This window comes from Lycium ferocissimum, chromosome 5 (assembly GCF_029784015.1).
Source record: "Lycium ferocissimum isolate CSIRO_LF1 chromosome 5, AGI_CSIRO_Lferr_CH_V1, whole genome shotgun sequence".
Taxonomy (NCBI): domain Eukaryota; kingdom Viridiplantae; phylum Streptophyta; class Magnoliopsida; order Solanales; family Solanaceae; genus Lycium; species Lycium ferocissimum.
In genome coordinates this window covers 6,269,873-6,279,253 of record NC_081346.1, presented here as the reverse complement: position 1 = coordinate 6,279,253, position 9,381 = coordinate 6,269,873, and the positions used below count along the sequence as shown (strand labels likewise).

The window sequence follows — 9,381 nt, the reverse complement described above, 5'->3', positions numbered from 1 at the left end:
TAGCTAAAGCTATGATGAAATTACCATGAAAAAAAAAGTACTAACAACAAAAATAGTCCATATCACCCATGTAAAGAAACAACAGTAGTAATACAATTTGTAGCATAATATAGTAAACAGTATAATGATGATATTGATAAGTAGAATAGGGAGTAGAGAAGGTGCTTTCGTAGGAAAGAGAGACACCACTTGACTATCTATAAACCCTCAACCACCAACCCATTTGTACATATAGTTTTTTTTTTAAAATTTTACGGGTACATAATGATCTTTTGCACTCTTGGTTTGTAATATAGGTGTTTGCATTTATAATAATTCAACTTCTTGCCTTTACTTTCTAGTTGATCTGTATTTTTTTCTTTTTAAAATTTCAAGAATTTATTTTATGTTCAAAATAATTTTTCTTTGAGTCCTTCAAGCATTCATTCTTATTTAAGTCAGTTATCGTCAAGACATCTTAGTATATCACAACATTTTTTCATTAATGGTATATCTTTAATTGTTTGCAGAGAAAAATTTATTACTGTAAGAAATTTTATTCTGTTGCTTGGAAATGGCTCAATTCTTAGACATTGCATATAATTTTATAGCAAGCTGCATAATTGAAGTCTATTGTCACACTATATTTCTTCTAAAAAACGCGACCAAAAAAAAAATCCAAAACCCAACAAAATTACAAAAAGCGAAGCAATGAAAGATCAATTGAACTTGTTTGATTTGTTTTTAACATTTGAAAAATTGACTTTATTGGTTTGATTTTCTATTAGACGAAAATAGACCCTAATCAAACCTTGAACGTCCAACTATCAAATGTTAACTTTTGCTTGTTAAAATAATTTTATAAAATATTGTATAAACAATAATGACAATATATTCTGTGTAATTCCACAAGTGGAGTTTGAAAAAAATAATAAGTTAAAACTTTTCATTTTATTACTTGTTTTGACCAAGAGGACCTTTGTAGCCTTTTACAAACTTGTTTTTAATCTTATGTCCTTTTTACAAGAGAGCTTCATTTTTACACAAAGGTTTATAAAGATCCTTTTCTTCTAGAAATCATTTTTAGTATACTAAATTCCAAAGCATATGGTAGAATGATATCGTCATTTGAACCCAGACCTCTTCGACGTCATTTTAGTCATCTAAGAAAGAGAGAATCATAACAAACACGACTGTTCACTTAATTTGCTTTTCTGAGTTTCTGCTAAAGACTCCCCACTACACTCTTTGATTTTGAAAACCAATCGTCTCATTTCGCCCTCATTAGTGATGTTTCAATATTTGTTGCTTCTTTAATCTTTGATAAAAATAATCTCAGCATTCTCCAAAAAATTTAGATAGAACTTAGAAGTACAGTTGGTTAACATTGGATGATCATCAGGGTCACTCATATTATAAACTCCCATAAATGCAGTTTTTACTGATTTTTACAAAACCGTAGAAACCCCAAAAAGTAGAAAAATGAGTACTCCTTCTAATAATCTTGGAGTTTCCAGTAAAAGTTGAAAAGAATTCTAATGACGAATCTCAATCTTTGAAGATACCAAGAACATTGAATTCAAGAATGGCTCAAGAAGATAACAAGTCAAATGTTCCTTCAATTCTTGGCCAACCACCATGCTTACAATTTGAAAGGTGGGGTACGTGTGCTTATGGTGACAACTGTCGTTACACTCATATTGCTGGGTCTACATATGAGCAAAGAAATGTTGGTAAAATGGTACCGTGTAAATTTTTCTCTAGTGGTAAGGGGTGTCCATTTGGAAATGCATGTCAATTTCTTCATCAAGAAGTTGAGGAAAGAAGAGAGAGTTCTGTGATAAGAATTGTGACTAGTGGAAATGAAGTGGAGAATAAGAGTAATTCTGGTACTACGGAACCAAAGAGGGTTGTGGATGTACGTAGTAAAAAGTATCTGAAGACCAAGTTATGCACCATGTGGGAAAAGAATGGTAGCTGTTCATATGGTGCAAGATGTCAATTTGCTCATGGGATATCAGGTATTTTCACAACCATTGGTTTAATATTGAATGTTTATGGCCCTGTTATATTGTTTACTCCTTGCTTGGTTTGTTGAGTTGATTCTCATGTTGATTACTTGATATTTTTTGTTTGAACATGCTCTTATATCAATTAACAGTTTTTATGCGCAACCTGTAATTAAGTGAATTTTTGGTTTGTGGCACACCTTAAGAAAGTTAATTAATTATGATCAAAGGGTTAATTGACAATGTTACCTTTTTCCTTTCCCCAAACTTTTCTTAAAAGAGAAAAATCAAAGCTGGGTTTTTAAAAACCCATTAGAGAGAAGGGCAATTTTGGAAAGTTAATTAATTACCGTTTTGGATTTTGAAAATTCATTTACTTTGGACCAAACAAAAAGTGCTACAAATTCACTTATTTTGGACTATATGGAGTAATTCTTTATTATGTCTATTAGATGAGGTTTTGGATTTTTTTTGTTTTTGAGTTGAACCTTTTGGCACTGTAAAAAAAGGAGATGCATAAAGCATATTGTCGGAGTCTTGATATTTGGAGGAATAGACAAGGCATGATTGTCATCTTGATGAAGTGTAGAATGGGATTGTCTTTTTATTGAGCCGGGGAGACAGTCCAAATCATAGTCAATGTCCATTACTAGATTGAGCACCATGTTGTCGGTTGCACGTCTCAAACTAGTATGAAGATTCTTGTTCAAGACTTTGTTGAAAACAAGAGGCTTAGTAAGCATGGTTAATGTGCAATTTCTTGTTTCCTAATTTCTATTCTCTGATTTCTTCCAGACCCCTTTTTCTGTTCTTGTTTCTGCTAGGTTTGTTTTGTTCAAGACATTTTATCGACAAACATGCTACTACCCAAGTATCTGTCTGTTTATATGTCAGTAGATGTACTTTTAATTGGATGTCAACTATAAGGATGGACATGTTTTATGAATCTATGTTCAAACATGTCATGGACACTCCTGTCTGTCTTCCAAGTAATTACTTCACCGTGCTAACTATTGATCTGTAAAGATCATACATTTTTGTCTGTAATTTTTGCTGTCAGCCGGTAATTCTCTGTTTCTACCAGACATTTCCCCCTTCTAGTTTCTGTTAGGCATGTTTTTGTACTAGGCATATTGGTGATCGACATGCTATTGCCAAAGTAGCTGCCCGTTTATATGTCGGTAGATATTCTTTCAATTGGATTTCAAATATAAAGATAGAAATATATTCTAATACATGTCATCGACAGTCCTGTCTAATATGGCTTCGCCCTGCTATCTATTGATCTGAAGATCACCAGACTAAGTTGTCTCTAATTTCTGGCCTCAGCTGTTGACTTGGTCTTGATACTTGAGTTTTTATAGCAGGGGAAGATTCAATTTAGTGGCTACTGATTAGTGAAGCTTATTTTACCGAAATTCTTCATTAAGTAACACATATGGTTACAGTTTTTTCTTAGATATCTCTAAAAGAAAATGGTGACTTTTGCTGCCAGAATTTACAGGGTTCCGACATTGTAAATTGCTCTGTGTGATTAGGGTGTAGAGAATCAGAATGGTGTTTGTGATACTAGTTTTTATGTTAGTTAATTATGCAAGGCCTTGTATTTAGGTCAAAAACCTTATGTCAGAAATTTCGTAGATGCTATTGTGTAAAATTCAGCACTGCAAGATATGATGGTAGAGTTATGCAACATTTGATATTGTTTTCTTTGTGCTTCCTTATACCATTTCTAATTTGTGATACTTCTCAATATGACAGAACTGCAGAGTCTCGATTCCTCCAATCCACAGGAATCGCGGAGCACGGCTGGCATTTCTGCTCCAGCCAAGAATGTTACATCCAACAATATAGGGTTCACTCCTCCGTCTGAGCCTCCTAGGTCTATATACAAGTGGGCTGACTTAAAGAAGAACAGCCAGATCTACGGTGACTGGATTGAGCCTTTCTCGTAATCATCAGACACTGTGGAGAACTAAAGAGCCTGAACTTTTTTGTACTGGCGCTTTGATCAATTTTTGAAATGGTTAATTGGGTGACTTTTTACATATGCAGGGGAGACATTTTGGTAATTCTGTAGTTTAAAATGTTGTTTACTGAGTTTATAGCATTTCGGGTTTAGTTTGACGAGACCTGCCTTGTCATGGTCCTGTGAAGTGAATACATAGTGTTACAACTCAGAATAGGTTCATATATGTTGATACAAGTCAAAGTACAGTTTTTACAACAATAGCTTAAACAAAGATACACATGTAAATGGAAAAAGACTATTGTGAATGTTGGGTGTCTTGTTATTCAGCCATGTCCACGGGCTCTCCATTTTTATCCTCCTATCTTTCCAATTCTTCGTAGTCCTCTTGATGCTTTTTTGCATTCTCATGTTCGTAGTCATTTTCTAATTTTTCCATGTTTAGTTGGTCAAAATATTTTGAAGAACATTTTCTCTACGAAAATAAGTTTTTAAAAATGAGAAAAATGACTTTCCTAATGAAAGTATGGAAAAAAGTGACATTTCAAGTTTATTATGTCCTCCCTACTAATCCAACGCCTCCAACCCCACCTCTTAAGTCTTAACCATCCCACCCACCCCGCCACCCCAAACCCCCTCTCGTCATCCCCTCCCACTCCATAATGTTTTGCTAGATACATATAAATGTTCTTGGATTTTTTTCTTTTTTCTTTTTGCTTACTTGCCATACACTAAAAGTTAAGTTAGAAACATACATGTTTTTTTCGTAGAAAATATTTTCCTTCCTACCAAACACAAGTAGTAATAATTTTCTATCTTATTCCTCTGGAAAGAGCCGCCCGACATTGCAATCACAAGCAATTTCAATTGCATTCAAGGTAGTTAATAGGCCCTCAAGATAGGAATGGAACAAACTCAAGTAATTTTAGTAGATGCTTTATACTTCGTAATTTATAATTTTATATCATCAAACTAGGCGAACAAATTTATCCTATTTCAAATATAATCCACGGATTTTAGCTCTAAATTAAAAGCATGCATAATAACTAAATGAAAGAGGGACACAAACAACTTCCACCGACTTGTTTTCAACTTCAATTTCAAATTACTATTTTTTTTTTTCAATTCAAAAGTCTGAAAAAACTTGAGCATTGTTACAACTTCACCTCCCCACCCACCCCCCAACACCCCCACCCCTCTTCTTGGAGGGAGGGGTGAGAGATCCTAACGAAACAACTCAACAAGCATTGCTCTGAACCACGTGAACCAAAAAAGTTAAAAAACTAAATCAAAAACTCAAATCCTGTTGAACGACATTTACCACAGTACCCTTATTAAAAACTTCAAAACTCCACATACAAAATTCACTCATTCTACATTTCCACAGGGCTAAGTATGTAAACTCCCAAGTACCATCATCATTATAGAGCGCCAAAACGTAAAAGAAACATAACCATACTCTTCACTCTCAACACTCCCGAAAATCCAAACTGATTCTCTCAACAATTTGGCCTAAAAAAAGTAGTTCTTCCATGGCTTCTTCCACTATTATTGAAGCCTGTAACAGTAGAAAAAGAAACCGAAAACCATTTGTCTTTGAAACATTTGCAATTGAAGACTCCATTGACGGTTTTTCAGGACCCTTTAGAGACAACATTCGAATGTTTCTTCAAGAATTTGCTAACATTGAAGATTACACACTTTGTGGTTTCCCAATTTGGTCCACTTGGTTGATTTCCAAATCAACTGGTGCAGTTTTCCCACTTTACACTATTGAAGAAACCACTCAACTTTCTCTTCATCCTTTTTGCGATCACTGCAAATTTTCTGGTAAAATAAAACGAACACTCAAATTATTTTTGTGGTATTTTTGTTTGTTTTGTCCTAATGGGGTATTGTTTTTTGTGTTGTTGAAGGATGGGGTCACCATTATGTGTCGAAAAGAAGGTATCATTTGTTAATACCTGCAAATGAGAACTGGGAAAAGCCATTGGGAAGCGATTCTTTTGAAATTGGTACTCATGTTTTGCATGGTTTGATTCATTGCAATGGATATGGTCATTTGCTGTCCATTAATGGCGTTAATGATGATTCAAATTTGCTCTCTGGAAGTGATTTCATGGATCTCTGGGATCGTCTCTGTACAATCTTTAAAACCAGGTAATAATGAAGATCATAGTGATTAATCTTAATCGTTTTCATAGTTTTTGTGTGAGAATTTGTCGTTCCTGACATAGTACAAGTTATTTTAAAGTTTCGTGAACTAAGTAAACTAAGTAGTATTATTTGCATGTGCTTTACTTAGCCTATGGAATTTATTAGCTGCAATTGAAGAATCATTTATCTTATTATTGTTATTTTGATAGGAAAATTTCAGTGAATGATGTGTCAAAGAAGGGAGGTGTGGATTTGAGGTTGCTTCATGGTGTTGCATATGGACAATCTTGGTTTGGAAAATGGGGTTACAAATTTGGGCGTGGAAGCTATGGAGTAACAGAGCAGAAATATGAAATTGCTGTTCAATTCCTAAGTTCATTAGGGCTTGACAAGATTTTGAATGATTTCAGGAAGGATATTCCGAAAAGACGGAAAATCAAGCAGATTATTGGTACCTATAGAGAATTGAGTGAAGTCCCATTGATCACAATCAGTGAATTGTTGCAATTCATGCTTGCTTTTAAGTCTAAAGCACCGTTTCATAGCAAGATGAAACTTGCGAATGGCGATGATTATTGGTGTGATCCTGATAAAAATAGGCCAATTAGTATGGAGACATTTGTGAATTTGATGTCTAAAAATGATTGTAGATGGCCTGCTAGACGGCTAGAATTCGTGCTACTAGTGATTGTGAATTTTCTGAAACAAAATCAAGCAAATGTAGGCAGAAATTGTGGGATGACCAGGCAGGATTTGAGAAATGAGGCAAGAAAATTCATTGGTGACACTGGTTTGATTGATTTTGTGCTTAAATCCATCAGATGTTTTGCATTGGGTAACCAAATTGTTCGTCGATCCATCAATCCAACGACTAAGTTATTGGAATTCACTATCCGTGAACCTGCTAAGGAAGAATCCATGATGGGGAACAAGATTATTTTTCGATCCCCGTCTACTAAAAGGATTAAATTTGCCTTTGAAGATATTGTTGAAGCAAACAGAGTTGAGAACATTGAGTTACACGTGAGCATTGATCAAGAACTTAAGTACTTGTATGAAACAGTGTTTTTGAGTTACCCAGGGTCAGATTCAGTGAGTTTGGCTACTGCGGTTGTCTTGGATAGCAAGAAATTTGTTAAAGAGTGGAAGCTTGAGGATCAAGAAAACCAAATAATGGCATTAACATGTAAATTCTTGCCGAGTTTTGACGAGTTAGAGACTGAGTTGACTCGACCATTGTCACCTGGTGTGATTGTTTTTGTTCCTCCTTGGATTACAATAGGTGAGCTTAAGGGAGTAGCCCAATATGCACTAAGGGACACTTATTGCATAATGCAAAACTTTGTAGTAACACAAATTGGAGGTTTAAAGGGAATAAAGGATGAGAAGATGCTATATTGCGCAGTGGACAGAGATGCACACGTTTGGGTGAGAGGGTGTGGGCTTGACTTGGATACTGAATTGAGATATGAAGGTGGGCCCATAAAGTTAAAGGTGGATTGCATTTGTGGGGCCAGAGATGATGATGGGGAGAGAATGGTAAATTGTGATGCTTGTCAAGTGTGGTTCCATACAATGTGCACTGGCATTCATGATCATGAGGAGGTACCAGAAATTTTCTTGTGTGAGAGCTGCAGAAAATTTTAATTTCATAAGATATTACTTGGTACAATCTGATTTATCAAATCATGTAGTAGTATAGATTTATCAATAATATAAATTGCTCTGCATATTCATGATTTATGCTGACTGGATTGACAGTGCAGCTTGTCCCGTTATTATCACAGCCAGTGAAAACGGATGTATAGTTTCAGTATTCCGAATATGTTTATATCTGATGAGATGCAACTATGCAAGTTATAAATACACTCTGTTACAACAGTATAGTGTGGGTGTCCTGTTATTCTGCCGCGTCCATAGAGTTTACTAGTACTTCAATTTATCCTTCAAAGAAGTTAAACTCTGATTATGAAACGATCAAAAAACTTGAAAATGAAATCACAATTACATGAACGGAGAATTGAGGCAAGGAAAGATATACTATTAGATGAACAACTTATAGAGATAGCACAGTGTAGTCTTATCTTTTGAACAGCAGAACAAGACCAAACTCTGGAGAAAGAAGACAAGAACGAAATTGAGAAATTGGCGATGAAGTTTGAGAGTTTTGTTGAGGTTTTCTGTTTTAAAAAAAGGCTTCATTGTCAACACTAGAGCCATGCGGGGGTGGGCATGGTGGCCGAGGAGACCTTGGTGGGAACGGATGTGGTGGCCACGGAAAGGGTGGATGTGGCGGGCGAGGCGGTTTTGGTGGGAACGGATGTGGTGGCCGAGGCGGCTTTGGTGGAAAAGGATGTGGTGGCCAAGGGGGGAGCGGATGTGGTGGGCGAGGCGGCTTTGGCGGGAATGGATGTGGTGGTCGAGGCGGCTTGGGAGGCCGAGGAGGGAACGGCCAGGGCGGCAGTGGTTGAGCATAGCCACACATTCCATTATAACAAAGGCTTGGAAACTGGCATCTATGGTCACAGCTTCCACAATGGAAAGGGTTCATATTAGTGTTGATGCAAATTCCTCGGCAGCATTGCCATGTAAAGGGACATCTTATTCCACATAGCCCACAGTTATTCACATCAGAGGTTACATCAACACAACGATTCCTGCAACAAAGCTTCGTTATATTTGGAGGAAACTGCGCTTCATTGCAAATCCAGGGCCTATTCCAGCACCCAATGGCTCGTGGGTTCTTCACCACTCTTTTAAGCCATAACGAAGAAGATCTGGACGAGCCATTTGTGACATTTTCTTGAGACCCTCGAACTATTTTTACTTGTATAAGTAGCAAAAATGAGATCAAGGAAACTATTAACTGCATTAGGTAAAATCAACTACCTTTCAAACGCATTTGTAGCAAAGAACATAAAAGAACTTGCTAAATTGCATTAGTGAAGCAGAGAGCTAGCTTCTTTGTTTTCCCCCTTGGGTATTGGTTATTCTCATGGAGTGAAGAAAGTATTATATAGTTGAAGGGGATATGGTTATTTTCATGCATGAATGTAAAAAGTTACTTATCATGTTTTTCTTACAAGGGTTCATACTTCAGGTGATTCTTGTATGGTGGAAGTTATAGTTTACGTGATTTTAGTGGGGAGATGGGAGAAGGTGAATGCTGGTGATTGCACTTTCTACTGAAATAGAGGCTTTTTTTATGTAAACACGCACAGTTACCCAGTTGGTCTTTTTTTAATTGCATTCTCAGTTTCTCATAGC

The 9,381-nt window shown here is 36.1% G+C and overlaps 3 protein-coding genes across 3 annotated transcripts; 2 read left to right on the top strand and 1 right to left on the bottom strand.

Moving 5' to 3' along the window:
- Window positions 1–1,241: 1,241 nt before the first annotated feature.
- On the top strand, window positions 1,242–4,226 carry LOC132058134 (zinc finger CCCH domain-containing protein 5-like). The gene is made up of 2 exons (XM_059450697.1): window positions 1,242–2,000; window positions 3,750–4,226. Exons 1-2 carry the CDS (start codon window positions 1,565–1,567, stop codon window positions 3,941–3,943), a joined length of 630 nt encoding a protein of 209 aa, XP_059306680.1. The 5' UTR covers window positions 1,242–1,564; the 3' UTR covers window positions 3,944–4,226.
- A 1,216-nt stretch (window positions 4,227–5,442) lies between these two features.
- Window positions 5,443–7,815, top strand: LOC132058133 (PHD finger protein At2g01810-like). Its single transcript, XM_059450696.1, has 3 exons — window positions 5,443–5,787; window positions 5,874–6,117; window positions 6,324–7,815. The coding sequence occupies exons 1-3, from the start codon at window positions 5,490–5,492 to the stop codon at window positions 7,759–7,761; spliced, it is 1,980 nt and encodes a 659-aa protein (XP_059306679.1). The 5' UTR covers window positions 5,443–5,489; the 3' UTR covers window positions 7,762–7,815.
- Window positions 7,816–8,061: 246 nt separating this feature from the next.
- Window positions 8,062–9,106, bottom strand: LOC132058132 (uncharacterized). The gene has a single exon (XM_059450695.1). It carries the CDS (start codon window positions 8,984–8,986, stop codon window positions 8,300–8,302), a length of 687 nt encoding a protein of 228 aa, XP_059306678.1. The 5' UTR covers window positions 8,987–9,106; the 3' UTR covers window positions 8,062–8,299.
- Between the last annotated feature and the right edge of the window lie 275 nt (window positions 9,107–9,381).